Source organism: Apaloderma vittatum, unplaced genomic scaffold (assembly GCF_000703405.1).
Source record: "Apaloderma vittatum isolate BGI_N311 unplaced genomic scaffold, ASM70340v1 scaffold3600, whole genome shotgun sequence".
Classification (NCBI taxonomy): domain Eukaryota; kingdom Metazoa; phylum Chordata; class Aves; order Trogoniformes; family Trogonidae; genus Apaloderma; species Apaloderma vittatum.
The window spans coordinates 38,104-56,006 of NW_009696063.1; the positions used below are offsets into that span (position 1 = coordinate 38,104).

At 42.1% G+C, this 17,903-nt stretch overlaps 1 protein-coding gene across 1 annotated transcript in view; it reads right to left on the reverse strand.

Annotated features, from left to right (window-relative positions):
- TNC (tenascin C) overlaps positions 1-17,903 on the reverse strand; it is a 46,741-nt gene that overhangs the window by 15,423 nt on the left and 13,415 nt on the right. The window contains exons 10-12 of the mRNA XM_009873281.1: positions 11,933-12,205; positions 9,654-9,926; positions 1,609-1,881 (exon numbers count right to left, since the gene is read on the reverse strand). Of these exons, the coding sequence (XP_009871583.1) occupies positions 1,609-1,881; positions 9,654-9,926; positions 11,933-12,205 (819 nt within the window). The remainder of the gene's footprint in view (positions 1-1,608; positions 1,882-9,653; positions 9,927-11,932; positions 12,206-17,903) is intronic.

Consider the following 17,903-nt stretch of genomic DNA (forward strand, 5'->3'; position numbering starts at 1 on the left):
GATGTTCTGCTTCATGTAAATGTCTGGGTGAGTGTATACATGCCCTTGTTGTTTATTCAAGGGATGCGGTGGCCATTAGTGGAGCTGGTCCGAAACGTGCCTTTCCGTGCTAACAGCTGGCACCACAGACATTAAGGTGAATCATGAGGCCCTGCTGTTTCAGGAAAAGCTGTTCAATAGTGAGTTATCTCTGCGCTGGCTGGAGTACATCGCTACAGTTGAGCAAATGCCTCCCTTATTCCTCACACACTAAACCTACCTGTCCCCTTCTCGTGCCCCTCCTGGCATTAAGTTTGTTTGAAATGATTATGTTTTCCCATCAACAAACTCAAAATCTTTAAAAGACAAAATTTAGATCACAGGACATTGCTTCATTTGCTTTAGATTTAAATATGTTTACAAATGAAACCATGACTTTGGTGAAAAAAAAATTGAAAAGGCAGAATCACAGAATCACAAAATTGCCTAGATTAGAAAGAACCTTAAAGATCATCAAGTCTAATTATGAACCTAACATGGACAAGTCCTCAACTAAAACATATCCCTAATCATCATGTCTACCTGACTCTTAAAAGCACCAGAATGAAATGTTTCTAATTATAAAACTCTTTTTTGTTTAAACTAACCTCAGGAATTCAGTCTAAGCCTCAAGAACTCTTTACTCGACTAATATCTGCTTAATTTCATAGAAAAATTATAGAAGAAAAAATATTCCAGTTACAAGTAGGAAGAACTTCCCTCTTCTCCCTGGCACTGAGAAAATGAGACTCTGTTCTGGTGGAGATTTTTCAGAAAGATACATAGGCTTAGGCTAATTTCAGAGAGTAGACATATGCAGCTGCTTTTACAATGTTTCTTCATTATTGTGAGACTATGAAAGGCAAACACTCCAGTTTTGTGGAACTGGCATGCTGCAATTGAGGATTAAGGCCCTGGTATTTTAAAAACAGAATGACATAAATTGGCAGTCATTCCTGTGTGGTTTTTTTCTTCATGATTTTACCTGGGTAAGCCACTAAGCAATTTACAGCAGAATTTTGACACGTAAGAAGGAGAATATAAAACAATTTCTGCTGAGGGAATTCAAAGCTTTGATTGTGCAAGCAACTCAAGTTTATTTTGAATTATCCAGCACATATTGCTCCCGGTAAGCTCAGTCTAAGTTAATGGTGTTTAGTCCTTTGTTGATCAAGCTATGAATAAACTTCTCAGCATCCCTGGTGAATTCATTTTGCCATACAGCTTTCCCAGGGAGGTAAATTTTTGTGGAGTGGTGATATGTAATTAGACTCAGGAAATCAATGAAAAAGGCTGATCCAGAGAAAATATTTCTTGGCTCTCTAAGCCAGTGTTTTAATTGCTAGACTCTGCTGCCTAATTCCAGATCATGAAAGTAATTAAATAAAAGCATATTAAATAGACAGTGATGAAGCTAAGGCATCTGAGATGACTGATTATAGATAACTACACCTCATTGAACCAATAACTTGGGAAAGGGACATGCAGGAGACAGTTGGAACATGTCAGTAACAGCCCAAGGTGGAAAGGAGAGATGCTGGAAGGAACAGGTATGAACGTGTTACGTTTTTCCTACTGCAAAGACAATACCTGTGGTTGCTACTGCGTTTATGGGTTGGGAACGCCGTCCACTGCTAACTCCATAGAGCTCGATTTCATATTCAGTGCCCTCTTTCAGCCCTGTTATATCCTGGGTGCGTTCATGGCCTGGTATTATTAGTTCCAGTGGATCAGTTTTCCTTTTGGTATCCCTGACTTTTAGAACAAAACTGTCAAAAACCCCATCATCTGCAGTCCAGGACAGACGGAAGCCATCTGGAGTAGCATCTGAAACCAGAAGGTTGTCGACCTCGGGTTCTGCTTCTAAAAAAAGGAGAAAATGGCAGTAGGGAAAAAGAAATGATTTTTCAGTCAGTTCATTAGAGACCTGCCTGAGGTCTGGATACAGCATACTGCAAGAATCCAACCACAGTTCAAAGAAAGGGAAACAATCTGCCAGCTATTGAAAAAAAAATAATATTAGCGTTATACACATACTGAAGAAGATATACGTGAGTGTGTGCAGGCCCATTCAAATTTTCAGTCTTTAATAGCAAATCCACCGCAGGGACATACACCATTTGCCTCTCATGCAATGTTATACATGCTAGTAGAAAGTTTCATGTGCACTTCTCCCTTGCTACCTGTGTGAAACCCTTATGTAGGATAAAAACGGTCTCTTGTTATAGAACTGCAGGCATGCCTGTAATGCTGTCAGGTCTCCTTGTTTTAGGAGGATAAAAAAGAAGTCACTTGAAAGAGTCTTCTTCATGCAAAACCCCTCTCTCATGCACTTCTTGGCAACTGCGAAGCTCCAGGTCAGATGAAGCCTTTGCTTCAGTATTAAAAAAATACTGAACCAGGTCAGGGGAATAACGAAAATTCATATCCCTTAAACCAGTACACTCAAATCCAAATGCAGTGCCTACAGTCTTTAGTGAAGGAACCCATTCAAGAGGATCACAGGAGCTGTAAGCTATTAATTGCCTGCAAAACATCTTTAGCTCAGTGTGGTCAGGCACCAGTACCTAGAGAAATGCCACTGGAGTGGTTACTGTCTTACAGCATCTCCAGTGCACTTCTTTCTTCCACAGGCATTTCCCTTTACTTTTTCAGGAACCTCCAGTCAGGTAATCCTCAGCTCCACTGCTGCATAGTCAGTAACAGGCTAAAGAAGCTTGATGGTTATGGGGCTAGAGAATCAGTGTGCGATGATTTTTCAAGAAAGGTCAAATACTGCTGCAACACAACAGCTATGTTGAGGTTGAAAACATGAGCTAAGGGTTTCTGGAGAGAGATGCCAACTTTATGGGTAGCAATGATAACACTCAATGGTCTGTGGGTGGAACCCACACAAAGAGCGAAAGAAAGGAGGTCACGGGCAAGAAATCCAGTATGACCCTTCCTGAAGGTCCTGTTGCTTAGTAAATTGGAGAATGCTGATGTGTCCAGCAGCTGTTAACAAGACGAGCTCCCACATGCAACCATTTTTCTTGAAAGATTTTGGTTAGACGTACCTGCATGACCATACCAGAAACTTTCACCCCTCAACCCACATCATGCACCTCTACAGGATCCCTCATAAAGACAACAAGGAAACTTCACATTAAAAGGAACAGGATTTCCTTGGTGAGCCTATCGTAAATCAGGAGGAGTTATGTGTAGCCACGATGCAGAAAGGAATGCAAAAGCCAAGGTTTGCGTTGCAAACGGATTGCATAAAACATCTTCCATGTGAGAAGAAAAGCAAGAAAGAAAAGGGTGGAAGAGAACGATTCGTTCACGTTAAAATACCTGTAATAGCCACAGTGCTTAGGGGCTTTGTATGGTGCCCCTTGGCAACACCATAAACCATAACCTCATAGCCAATGCCAGTAATAAGGCCTTTAAGCTTCAGTTGCCGCTGGGCTCCCGTAAGGAGGAACTCCTGTGGGTCCAGCAGCTTGCCAGAATCCACCACGACTACTAGAAAGTTGTCAAAGGCATTCTCCGATGCCATCCACGACACCGTGAACCCATAAGGGTTAATATCAGAGACAGTTAGGTTTTCCAGTGGGGGCATGGCCTCTAAAAGAAGGGGAGGTGCAAAAAAGAAGCGAAAAACATTGCAAATTAGAAAGTATCACAGGTTCCACCAAACATAAATCACATTTTTCCCCCAAAGTGCGGGTTTAATAGAAGTGCATAGCCAGGACCACAAGACTAGGATTTTCAATGGAGTCTCCAGAAGTCAGATGCCCAATTCTTAATTTTCATCAGGGCTGTCTCAGCACCTCACCTCACAAGCTCCATGGAAATTCCTTCCAAGCTCACTGCGTAAGCACATTTCTTCCGTTGCACATGCACTATAAAGACAGTTATAACCAAAACCATTTTAGAAATGCTATGCATAAGGCTTTCATTTCCTTCCACTTGTGTCCACCACCAGTGCTTTAGGGACAAGCCTCAACTTTGGCATTCACAATTTTTGGCATTTCACAATTTTTTTGCTTCTTTACCTCTCTACTTCACATGAATATCTCCAGGTTTTGTTTCCGATGGTGAAGGGGTCAGAGATGCCAGAAGGACAGCCAGAAGCAGAACACTGATCAGTCAGGGTTACTGCAAGTGCAAATACTAAATACTCGCAAGATTGGCTTTTTTTTGCGAGGATAGAAGCCTGAGTTTGCAGGCTGAGGGCAGTGGTTAATGACTGCAGATCCGAGCAATAATCTGTCCGAAGAGTTTCACGGGCGTTATGTTGTGCCTTGTGTTGACAGCTTAAAGAAATTCCAATGAAGCGTCTTTTTTTGCTTTTGGTGTGTTTTTTTTTTCACATCAGCATGATGGTTTGGACATTTCACAACTACTAAAATTGATATTCTCTTAGAATTTGATATAAAAATTCCCCTTTAAAGTTTTAAAATTTGGACATCCTTATGTTTTGATGTTTATACATTTAAGTGCCAGAGATTCAGCTCAAAGACATTTTGGCAGCTTACTTGCTTCTAACCAAGCAACCCCAAAGATTCACATTTTGGTTTGGTCTGTGGGAGGGTGCGTAAACAAATTAAGAGCTCAAAATATTGAAATTATTTTTCTGGGATAGGTGTTGAGTGACATCAACACTCTAAACCTAGTAGGTTTATATTAACTGCTGGCACAGTGTGCCACACATATACCTAGTTGTGGGAAGCTTCCTCTCGGAATTCCCGTGTCCATAGATTATTTCCAAAAAGGAAGCATTTATGCTCTGATGAAACAAAAGACCGAGGGGGTTGAAGGCACAGTTGCTCACTTCTGACTATGTGACTGAATGTCTCTGGGGACAGATCAGAGCTGGTGCAAAATGCAACTATTTTCCTTAAGGAAAATGATCATGAGCATTGTTTTTCCCAGGAACTGACAGCCCAGATGCTGTGAGGGATGCTGCTGCTGCAACTGGTGTTCCCCTTGCGTGTTAATGAAGAGAGGAGAAAAAGGAAGAGACCTCAGTTTCTCCATTAATCCGATTCAGGGAGTCCGTTATGTCTGTGTGACAAGACCTAATAGCACATAATGGCCACATAAGACAGAGAAGGGGACCTTTGTGGCATTTATTTGATCATCTAGGAGGCATGTGATGTACAACCAATCCCACTCAAAATCTGACCAAGATATTCAGACATAAGGGATGTGTTGTAAGGATGTCACGGGACAGGAGGCGTTCTAAAATCCAGCCCTCTCTGGGTCCTTCAGATGCAGCTATTGAGTATTAGGCTCTTAACTCACTTCAAACTGTTACTCCTAGAAATTTTTTTAAGGTTAACATGACTGGTCTGACTCACCCTTGCACTCTTTGCAAACAAAACCATTGTGCTGGACAAGATATTCAGTGCTGTAGAGTTGTTTTTTTTTTTAATTCCATGCTGGAATTATTTTATAAGCCAATAAACAGACCCCAAATCTTTAAGCAGGTACCTGTCACGACAAAAGCAGTGAGGGGCTCTGTGTGAACACCTGCACTGGTGGTCCCCTTAATGTGAATGTCATAGCCAGTGTAATCTAGCAGGCCTGAGATGCGAGCGCTGCGAGCGCCTCCCGACACCGTAAGCTCCTGGGGTTCCTGTGCTGCATAGGAATCTCTAACGTGTATAACAAACTTGGCAAAAGGCCCATCTCTTGTGGTCCATGAGAGGTTGAAGCTGTCGGGGGTAACGTTTGTGAGTGTGAGCGTGCCCAGCTGCGGCTCAGCCTCTGAAGGAGAAAGGAACACAGGTGAAGAGACACCGTTACTCCGGGGGGCTGGAGGAATTAACAGCAGAGGTTTAGAGATGCTTAAAGATAAGTTTTAGTGCTTTTTTTGCAGTGGTTGAGAAAATAAAAAGGAGCATTGCAAGAGCGTTTTTGTGAGGTTTTGGAAAGAAGCCACTGAAATTAGTGCTGACTTGTAATTTCTTTTTCATTCAATTTTCTTAAATAAACTCAATTTTCCTAACGAAATGTGGGTCTGATTTACAGAAGCCCAACAGTGTACAGTCCTGTGGTAATACTGTAAAAACTGCAGGAACTTTGCACTGGGAATTTGATGGGAATGCAAACCCAGAGCAATTCTAAAGTAGCTAATACAGGATTCAGACAGGACTCAGTTGAGTCCAAAACAGACATCTCTGAAATCCCAGTTCAGCTTCTGCTGAGTGTTTCTGTTGCCTGGAGTTGTAGATAGAACAATAGAATAGCCTAGGCTGGAAGGGACCTTAGAGATAATTTAATCCAACCTCCGTGTCATGGGCAGGGACGCCTCTCAACTAGATTAGGCAACACATGGGGACCAAACGGGGATTGAACTCATGACCTTGGTGTTATCAGCACCACGCTCTAACTGACTGAGCTAACTGGCCCCCTGGATACTTTTATTTTGGGACCCTGGAGTTTGTGAGAGGTTTTAATGCTAACAGTGATTATCTCAGCACTAATCTCAGGTCAAAACCTCCCTGGACTCCACAGATAAGGTGTTCCTCATCTCTGATTAGGCACAGTTAGAGAATATCTCATAGACTGAACAAAAAAACCCCACAACTCTGCTGTTGCTCTCCTTTCTGACTGTTCAGCGGTCAAGGAACTTCCTTAAGAAGCAAAGACTTTGCTTTTCTGCTAGAGGAAATATAAAAATCATATCTCTCCACTGCCAGGGGAGAAACTTGGCCTTCAGGCTGTAGGAGGGGGAGAGCTCCTTACCCATCCTGTTTTAAAGCTATTCCATTTAGCATAAAATTATTAAAGATTCGTTAGAGCATGAAGAGAGCACAAATACAACCTGGCAGTCAGGTGGTCAGCTAATCCCGTGTCTGCTCTCAGGGCTGATTTTCTATTTTTCCTTTTGCCAATTAAGTCTAAACCAAGAACACCTTGAGAAATGTAGCCAGTGAGATACAGGAAAATAACCGTGTGAGTAATTCATGCTGGGAGAAAAGTAAGAAAGGTGTATCCCACTGACAAAAGCAACAGTGAAAGAATGAAATCCTTTTCTTAACTAAAACAGGAACTGCTGCAAGATGTTCCAACTTTTACTCCCGTCCCTCATTGCAAGACTTTTAAATAATAGTCCACCTTCTTCTCTGGAATTGTCTAGGAACAGGTGAATTCAAGTGGCCCCAATTAAGGACACATGCTGTTGTCATGCTGTCCACCAGTGACGGTCAATGCCTTCATGGCTGATAGTGGAGAGGTCACCATGTAAGCATGATACTTCTGAAGGCAGGAGAGGAGTTGAGAAAATATCCACAAATCAAACAAGCTTGGGTGGAGAACCCAGTGAAACGGAGCATGGAGCCACCAGCTCCGCATGCAGATCTGAGAAGACAAACCCATCTTTTCCAACCTCATCCCGAAATGGCCACATTCCTTCACATGCCACTTGCATCCCGTCAGGCACGTTCACAGCATGACACTCAGGCTCCACAGAACACTACATGCAAAATAATCTGAAATGATCTCTTCAGGCAGATCTTAGTGATCTCCCACCATCTCAAGATCACTGTGACCATAGGAAAATCCCTGAGATCCAGTGAAACAAGACAGGTCTTAGAGACTCAAAGGTAGAAATGCAAGTGACAGAGTGGAGGGCTGACCATGAAGAAAGGGTGAACTTGCTCTCTGAACCCTACTCTCTTCTGGGAACACATAAAAATACTAGCATCAGCACAAGGTGGCCAGACCACTCCATGCAGTTTCGGTTGGTCGTTTAGCATGCTGCATGAAACTCCCACAAGAGATGCAAATGTCTCGGAAGACATTTGAGTTTAAGGACGAAGAACCAGAATGGCATGCACGTGCCTCTGTGGGCTGCTAAAGACATGAAGGTCTCCCACCCACAACAAAGCAAGTGAGGATGGGAGGAACAAGACGTTTGTTCCAGATCAAGTGCAAAGATACTCTGTGAAAAATATTTAACCATCCGGAGCAAGTCATTTATATATACACAGAACCTGCAGAGGAGTGTATATATAAGGAAACCAATCATGGTTTCCTACTGGCTCCCTTAATGCTGGGGGCACTTCTTCAGCCTTTCCCATTGTCTCAGATCTCTCTTTTTCCAAGCACTCTCAACCCCAGCATGTTTCAGCCTCCCTTCTTAGTGATCTCTCTATAATTTACCAAGGGGACGACGACAAGTTGGAGCCACATTTTAGAGCAGTTCGGTGGACAACAAAAGAAAGAAAAGAAGAAAGTAAACCTGGAAGGTAAAACAGTGAAATACCTGTGGTTGCCAGTGCTGTCAAGGTCTGACCACCGTGCCCATCAATTACACCATGGAGTTGGACAGTGTAATTAGTGGCAGCTTTAAGGTTGGTGACTACATAGTGCCGGGAGGCCTCTGGCACTGTGTGCACCAGGGAGTCCAAAGGGAAGTCAGAGTTTCTGACTTCTAGAATAAAATGGTCAAAGGCATTGTCCTGCGCTTCCCACGTGAGTGACATGCTGTCTGAGGTAGCATTTGATACAGTGAGTTTGCTAAGTAGAGGTTCCTCCACTACGGGAAGAAAAACAAATGGAAACGTATTGCAATTATTAAAACCCAAAGCAATAAAATAAAATAAAATGGGGGTTTGAATTTGCCTGAGCCACAGGTCACAAAGATCATCTAGCCTTGTGTTTCTCAATGTTTTTCATATGCCCACCCCTGCAGTCACCCTGCCTGTGCTACCCACGATTCAGTGAGGATTTTCACAACCTGCAGATGCTAGAAACTGTAACTCTGTGTTATCTGATCACTGGAATTTGATATGCTGCTTAATGTCATTGACCACATTAATCTATCGCTATGACAAATGGCTATGACAACTTTTCCTGAGATTATGTCATCAGAAAATTGGAATAGATTTAAACGTACACAATGTGAGCTATTATTTTCCTGCTATGAGAATGTACCTTCTGCTTCTTTCTGTAGTCTAGCCCTCTCCTTCCATTTTCGCACTGGAATTGGCTTGAGCACATAGAAGATTTGACTTCCCTCTCTTTTCTGGAAAAGCCTTCAGCTGCAGAACCTCAAGATGTACAAAGTGCCAACAACTAAATGCCCACGAACATCAAGTCAGATTGATTCTTTCAACATTTCATCCAATGTAAACTGAATTCCGAAGCTGAATTCAAGCAATGCATCTGCCTTGTAGGAGACTGCAGTCACAGACTGAAATGTGCCTGAGATCGATTTAGAGAATTAGGATAAAAACTATCTACAAATCAGCTTATCTGAGAAAAATAGTGTCCCCCCTATGCTGTGTGACAAGCACAGCCTAACATAATGAATCATCCCCCATTTGGTTCCTGGGAAATTTGTTTTGCTGCTCCACTGTCTCAGAGGTTGTCCCAAACTCAATGTTTGAACAAGAGCAAACTTATTGTGTGAAAGAAATCACATCACAATGTGAGTGACTGACTTTGCTGGATGGGGCGGTGGATTAACATTCACAGTTCACAATGTCTCCGGCAGGTCTTCCTTAGAAGGTGTCAAACAATGAGGTAGAGGATTTGGTAATGGGTAGACTGGTGGGGTAGCTGAGGGCGGGGAAAGGGGCACAACCTGTAAGGAAGAGTTAGAGGAAAGCAGAGTTAGTATTGAGGTAGGTTTTATGTACCTGTTGTAGCTGCAGCACTTATAGCCTGTGTGCGGAAATCATGAGAGATCCCATAGAGGTAGACAATAAAATCAGTGCTGGGGGAAAGCCCTGAGATATGAGCAGTTCTTGAATTGCCTGAGATGTTGAACTCCATGGGCTCCAGCAACCTGTTAGAATCAATAATTTCAATAGTAAAGACGTCGAAGTCCCCATTGGTGGTTGTCCAAGAAAGGTTGAAGCTTTCAGGAGTAATGTCGGAAACGGTTAGCTCACCAACTTCTGGGTGCGCTCCTGGGGAGGAAAACAACATTGGTCAGAAGGAGACAGCCCCGCACCTCCTCCTGCTCAGAAATGCTGTGCTTCTCCCTGCTCATGCTGGCAGCACTCCAAGCTACCACTGGAGAAAAGGGTTGGAGTAAAAGCTTGCTACAAGCAGTGGCACTAAGGGGAAGAAATCAAATGAAAGCATCTCAAAATGTTAAATAAGAAAAAAAAGAAAAGGAAAAATAAGCTTTAGAGCTATGGCCATTTCCCTTTACCTCCAGGAGCAGCCATGTGTCTTTGAGGTCTGAGCATGAAAGCAGATGCAAAAGAACTTCTTTGAATGCCCCTGGGGCATTTGGAAAAGTCAGCTTCCAGTGTTAGGAGAAGCTAAAACTAGAGCTATTGCTTTATCCAAAAGAAGAGGTTGTGCTTTGTTTGCTCTTCTACTTTCCCTTTCAGTTAAGCCTATGAAAGCTGGGATGTAATTCTGGAGCTGGAGCCAAAATGCGAAACAGCGATAGATGCCTTGGGGTTTCTTCCTGTCTGTAGACATCCCTGATGCTTTACAGGAAGGCTCAGAAAATTCTGACAATTGGCAGTCCCCAGAAGTGAAAAATCTGAAAAGCCGGGTGCTGAGCATGACCCAGAAAGGGAAGGGAAAACCTCAGCAGGACATCTTCTGCTGTTTTCATTAAGTTTGTAAAAACAGAGCACGCTGCATATTTCGGCAGGACACCCACCATGTCTGTTTTCTTGCTTGTCCCCACACAGCCCCCTTTGTCTGGCCACATTTGTCTGTTTTCAATGCGCAATCTGCTACCAGCTCACACTCAGGACTCTCAGGGCACAGGACTTCTAGCCTGGAGTGGGACACAGCCCAAGGCAAGTGCCTTGTGCCAGACACATTTCTATCTAAGCCAGGCTGCCTAAAGCTTTATTAATGCAAGCAAGCTCTACTGCGTTTTGTGTTTTAATTCTGTTTAGTTCTTACATGTACATTTATCCCCTTCCACGCTGGGTAATATGTTCTTGGGGATATTAAGTACGAGCAAGCTCTGGCTCACAATCACAGGAGGTTGCAAAGATCTGTAAAAGGAAGCCTAGAGGCAGCAGATACTGTTTGCAAGAAATTATCTGAAGGAAGAGCCCCTTTATTACCAATTAATTCATACCCAGTTCATTACCAATGATCACAACAACTGGAAGAATCAGTGAACCATACAGGACAGACATAAGTATATGTTTACCTCTCACAGTCAAAGCTCACAATAAGCTCTCATTTAAAACTGCTGTCTTTCACAAGATCAGGCAGAAAATTATTTCTGTGGCTTTTCATTAGTTTCATGCCACCTTCAGATGATGAGGGGCTTACCTTCCTTCTTTCAGGTCAGTTTTATGCCAAGGTGGTTCTACTGAGTTTGATCTTCTCACATTATATCTTTTCATACAAATCAGACTGGTTAAGAATCTTATGTGGCTTAATATAAGATACTACTCTTGCTAGGAATTAATTTGTGTTCTTTTCTATATGAAAACATACAGAAGGTGTCTGTCCTTGCCCTTGCATTAGATGCACACACTATATCCCTGAGATTATATTTACACAGAAGCTAGTGCATAATTGATTCTGTAGGGTAAAAACTGGGTATGCTCTCAGGCTTTGATTATCTGAGCTATATAGAATAGATTTTTATAATTTTACAAGGCACCCTGAGCATGTACAACAGCCAGTTGAGTTTTGCTGTTAGTGTCAACCAGCAGAAAAGTGAGTAAAGAGAACAAAATAAGGTGAGGGGGGCTGGCAGGGAAGCATTCCTAAATGTGAGGGACTCCACGGGGGCACTGAGACTCGCATTGGAAAGTCTGATCATGAGACATTTCCACGCCAGAGATGTTCAGCCAAGCTTTAATGAGTTCAGTGCACCCTGTGCAAAGCCAACCAAGTGAGCAAGCGCTGCCGAGCAGTTGCAATAGCTCTGGCTCACATCCCCATCTGCGAAGAAAGGGAGCCATGAGAATGGATGAAAAGATACCTGTCACGGTTTCAACAGAAAGGGGTTTGGTCCTGTAGCCTCGGATCACACCATGAAGTGTGATGTTATAAGGCGTGTTGGCCTTGAGGCCTGTGACATTGACAGAGCGCAGCCCGCCTGGGACTGTGATATTCCAGGTTTCTTCGGCATTGGCAGCCTCCTGCACCTGAATGATAAAGTTCTCGTAGGCGCCGTCGGCTGCTGTCCAGGTGAGCTGGAAACCATCCCAGCCCGTCTCTGATACTGACAATTTTCCAAGCTCAGGTTCCTCCTCTGAATAAGGACAGAGAGTCAATCAGTTACTCAGGTTACAAACTAGGGGTGATGACATATTATTTAATGATGGTAACGAATTTCACTTGTTATCAGTGGTGTGGAGATGCACCCACTCACAGACGTTTATGTTCTCAGCCGCCCCGGATAACTTGTAAAGTCTCTTCAGAGACATGACAAACCAGAACAGTAAGAACAGAAGTGTAATAATATATATTCACCACATCAATTGTAAAAGATTATTTATGGCAAGCAGCTTATAGACCATGATACAGCCACAAGTGTTTTGTCAGCATTACTTAGCACTCCCTGTGAGGCAGGTAAGTATTACTCTAACCGTTAACAACTCAGTGTTTGCCATTATGAAGTGACTGTGAGTACTGCAATAATGTCCATTATAAGGGTAGGAAGACGCTAAGTTTAGAGTAGTTGGGATTCAGATGTTCATGCTTTTAATTGTGGCCACACGAAGGATGTTATTTATTCTATTTATTTTATTTCTAATCCAAAACAATAAAGTGGAAAATTCCTCCATATCTGCACATCTGTAGTTTCATGGATTTGTTTTCCTTATATTACATCATTCTGTCCACAAAACCTTTCCGAAGGCAGAGAAGCTTGGATTTTCACAGTTACCGGATATTATTCTAAAACTGAAACCTGCATTCACAAGAACTGACATTCTCGTAGGCCACCACAGGGGTGGCCAAGGAAGCTAGGAGTGATCAGAGTTAACTCTGATGCTGTTAAATCAGGAAGTTTAGATAATTTGCTCAATAAGGATAGAAAGTCCTCTGTTACAGAGGAAATACAAGTGATTCCTTAAAATTAGAAGGAAAACCCCATAATACTTGGGGGTTTCCTACAGGGAAGATCATGCTATATGGTCTACTATTTGCATTGTCGACATATGTTGATAAGCACTGTAATGAGAATAGAGTCCATCAGAATAACCCCAACCTGCACAACTAAGAATTTATAAAAGACAACATATGAAGGGAAATGGATCTGATTTGTCAGTTGTAAACTTCAACTTTAAGTTTTATGCATATTTTAAGGAAGAAGATAAAGGGGCCCTGGAATAACTGAAAATTGGGCTCAGCAACATTATTTATATAAATTTTACCCTGAAAAAACAGAGTGCTTGTCATATGACTGCTGCATAGCCTTATATAGGCTGTATTGTCAGAGGCTGAGAACTCATGGAAGTCAATTATCTTCAGTGAGATTCCCTAACATATAGGAAATTGCTACTATTCAGGAACAAAAAAGTTTTGACAAGTTTTTCCCATCCTGTTAGAAAGGAAGAGATCGTTTATGAAATAAGACAATGATGATTAACAAAAAAATATGCATGGATCCAGAGCTGTTTTGCTTTATCAGGAAAAGAAAGGAGACTCATTGAGGAAAAACACAAATCCTGTCAAAATAGAACCGTTTAGCTGAAAAAGAGAAAGCAGGACAGAAAAGGAATTGGTTGTATCAGAAATAACGAACTTTTGGTGGGAACAGAAACAAATAAAACAAACTCATTTCCTTAAAATGAAATTAAATGAAAATTGCAGTGAAGTAAAATCTGTTGAGTAAAAGCTTGATTATAATAAGTAATCTAACAATCATCAAAGCAATTCAGATTTCTCTGAAGAGTGCTTAGTTTCATTCACCTCCAAGATACAGTCCCTGTTCCTCCCGTTGGTTTCTCATGCATGTCTGAAATGAAAGCGCACACAGCCCCATCATGCTCTCTAGGGACCAAGAGTTTCTCATACAAAATCATGCAGAAATCAGGACCTCCAAAAATGTCATCCATAATGCAACCAACATATAAGACAAAACAATGACAATGTTCCGGCAAACATCAAGGGATGATGTTTCTTACTTCAAAAAAAAAAGAAAAAAAAAGAGAGAACAAACCATTGAGAGATGAGATTGCTCTAGCCTTGTAGTAGGTGTGAAATAAGCTGTTTCTATGTAAATATTTGATCTTGTGCTGTGAATTTGATTTTGAGCGATGGACAGGACCCGTCATTAGTCTCCAGCTGGGTTCTCCAGATAGGAACATAGGCACAGGTACTTTGATCGTTATTGAGCTGAGCCCTGTGGCTATTGGCCGCAGAATAGGGATAAGAGGTGGAAGATTTCAGAAAGGCATGCTCCCAATGTGTTACAATCTTTTTTTTTTTCTGACATCACCACTTCCATGCCAAAGCTGCAAACTGCAAACTCCTTGTAGTCTTTCTTGAGTTTGAACCATGATTCAGACAAATACCTCTCTTATCTTGCTATTTTCATGTGCCTTGTAAATAGCAGATGCATCTATGTCTCTCTTTGCATGCGATTTGAAAAGAGAGAATTGATGCTACATCATCTTAAAAGTTGCATGGGGCATAGTCCATGCTGCACCACTCAAGGCTTTCATTCCATAGCAGTAAGAGTTTTATCTCGTGCAAAACAAAGAAAGAAAATAAAACAACTAGGAAGAAATGCATCACTCACAAAGCCTAGCATTTCCGCAGTGGAACAGCAGTACAAAAATGAGGTTCTGTATTTCAAAGCAGAAAAGGAACATATGGCTAATGAATCCATAGAAAATACCTGTAGTAGCTAGGGCTTCCAGAGACCAAGAGAGCTGACCTTGAGTGCTTCCATGGAGGTTAATCTTGTATTGTGTGCCGGCTGTGAGATTGGTAATTTTGGTTTCTCGATGGTTTCCAGGCAAAAAGATTTCCTCTGCTCTGTTTAAACTGGACAGGTCTTTCAGGGTGATAAAGAACTGATCAAATACCTCATCCTGTGCTGCCCAAGACTGGGTGAAACTATCAAAAGTCCTGTGTGTTATATTAATGCCATGAAGAGCACCAGTGGCTTCTGAGATGGGGAGGTCAGTGGGCACCAAAATCAGAGCGTGAGAATCACTGCTGGGGCTTGTTAAATAACTCAGCTCTGCACGTGCAGGACTGCTGGGATTAAATAATGTTTCATTGATTGATTCTCCAGGTGTTGTGACTAGATGTGCTAAACAGAGGTAAATTACAAGTTAAAATTTCCTGATAATAAACTCTGAAATATACCAAAATACAGCTACCATCTGCACACTTTGTGTGCTTTGCATTACAGAGCTCTAAGAACAGAGGAAAAAGATGGGCACTTCTGTTTTGGAGACTGAATCCAGGCCACAAGCAAGGTAGCATCCCCAGGCACAACACGGTTCTCACAAAATCACACTACCTAGCAGATCCAGAACAACAACTGTTAGATAGAGAGACGAGCTGAAATGCTTCCAGCAGAGAAATGGGCACATCCTCAGCTGATGTAAATCAGTGCACTTTGAATACCTCCAAAGACCTTTGCTAATTTACATCGGTGAGGATTTGAGCCCTAAGCCTCTCAAACATGCTTTTTATCTTTACTACAGCACATCAGTTATTGCTTCTGATACAAACAGTAAGTGGAATGCATGCCAAATATCACAAACATGTCCAAATCCAAACTGAGAAATCAGCCACAGCAGAAGCATGCTGAATCTCATCCTGTCCAACCAGAAACAAGCTTGGAGGAGTTAACCATCTGGATACATGCAGAATTTTAAAAAAAGGAGAGGGGGGCCACACTTCCTTACCTAAAAACTAGGACAGAAAGAACTTGAGTGATTTTGCTTTAAAGAGATCCAAAGGAGTGGAAGGGAAGCCTTCAACATGCTGAATGATCTGTGAATATATCCTGTAGCACAGTCAGATTCCGAAAATCTGAGAACTGTGGAGATCACAGAAAATGCATTTCTGATCACAGCTGAAAGGTAACAGGCAGGTGATTTTTATGACGTGCAGAGTTATCTCCTCATTAGTGGAAACTCACATCATTTCACACCTCAATAACTGCCTTGCTTTCATGCTCCATTTGCATTCAATTAAAAGAGAGCGAGGCATCTACCACCATCAATCAGATCAGCACAAGTATGTACTCAGGATTCAGCACCTGTCTCCAAATTCACACATTTGTCAGAAAAAAAAAAGAAGTCAGAGGAGATAGATCAATCAAAAATGTTTTGAAATAAATGCAGAAATGTTATCTTGAAAATATACTCCCAGGACAAATACAGACATGAAACCATTGCTTTCTGCTCACCTTCAGGAAGGAGAGAAGCTTGCAAGGCAAACAGTGATTTATATTTACATTTATCAGTGATATCCTTCACTCAGGTGAGGGCCCTCCTTAAATTACCCCACTACACGATCTGAACCAGGCCCTACGTACGCTGCAACCTGCAGACAGTAACACTGTCGTTACACCAGCACACCTGCAAGAGTAACCACCAGCCTAATTCCCTCTTTCTCAGTCAATCTACTGCCAGAACTGTTCTGAGTACACCAGGGTTACTGAGCTCATGCAGCAAAGCTCCTGCAGAAACACAGTATGGAACCATCAGTCTCCTGCTTGTGCACAGGTAGATGCCAACCAGCTCTTCCCTATTCTGGGAATAGGCAGAAAACGACGGCATCAAGCAGTTGCACTGGTACTTGTTCAGCCTTTAGGCTGTCTTCTTCACATGCACTGTGGTAGCTGGGCTTTACTGCAGAGTAATTCTGCAGAAGACATGCAGAGATAGAGTGAGCAGCCCCACGGGGAGGAAAGGGCAGCAGCACATCACACTGGTACAGCTCCACGCTGCAGACAGTCCCACTGGGAAACTGCCACGCACCCTGAATTGGAAACTAAGGACAAATCCAAAAATACAAGGGAAAAAGTAAACAGCAAGGCTAGCATTATGCTCCTGATATACTGAGGATTCGTGAGAAAATCCTGTGTAATATAAGTCAAAACTGGCTTCTGATTTTCCCTTATTTTACTTGACCATGCCTACTGATATTTCTTCCAGATTCCTGCCAGTTACAGTATAATCACACAAGAATTTGCTTACTCTACTCTGAAGAGGAAGTAGAGCAGCAGCTCAACTGTATTACACAAAACCCGGGGGTCCAACCACCCAACTGGCATTTAAATTCAGGATTTTGACATCACAAGTGGATTACTTTTATTGTGTCAACTTTGACAGCTGCACAGAAGGTTATCGTGTAAAGACTGTCTCATAGAGTATATGCAGTTATATGTAGTTACATCACCTTTGATTTTTTTCAGAGCTAATTCTGAATATAACCTCGAGTTTCATGGCTTGACTCCACAAATGGATTTGTGGACAAGAATGAGCTGTATGTTCTCTACGTACACACACATATTCCACATTAAGTTGATGTGTAACAGAGAAATATGTGGTTTTGTGTGTAAACAAACAACAGATGATATGACTACATGGAAAATACTCTGATACCACAGACAGTATCAGGGTTCATTGTTTAGCAGGTAGAATATTACAACAGATAATAGAAAATTGGAAAAACAATCGAACTATAAGATGAGAAGACCAACGGTGTTCAAATGCTTGACTTAGCAACTAAGGGAATAGACAGGGAGAAGGGAAAGACAGGTCTAGAAGCCCTGAGTGGGTGGATGACATCCAGATAGAAAGATTCAGGTTGATAAGATGAGATGCCAAAGAGTTGAAAGCAATGTAGAAGGGAAACTGGATGGACAACAAATCACAGAATCATAAGAATCATAGAATGGCCTAGGCTGGAAGGAACCTTACAGGTCATTTTAATCCAGCCTCCCTGTCGCCAGGGACGCCACCAAAGATACACTC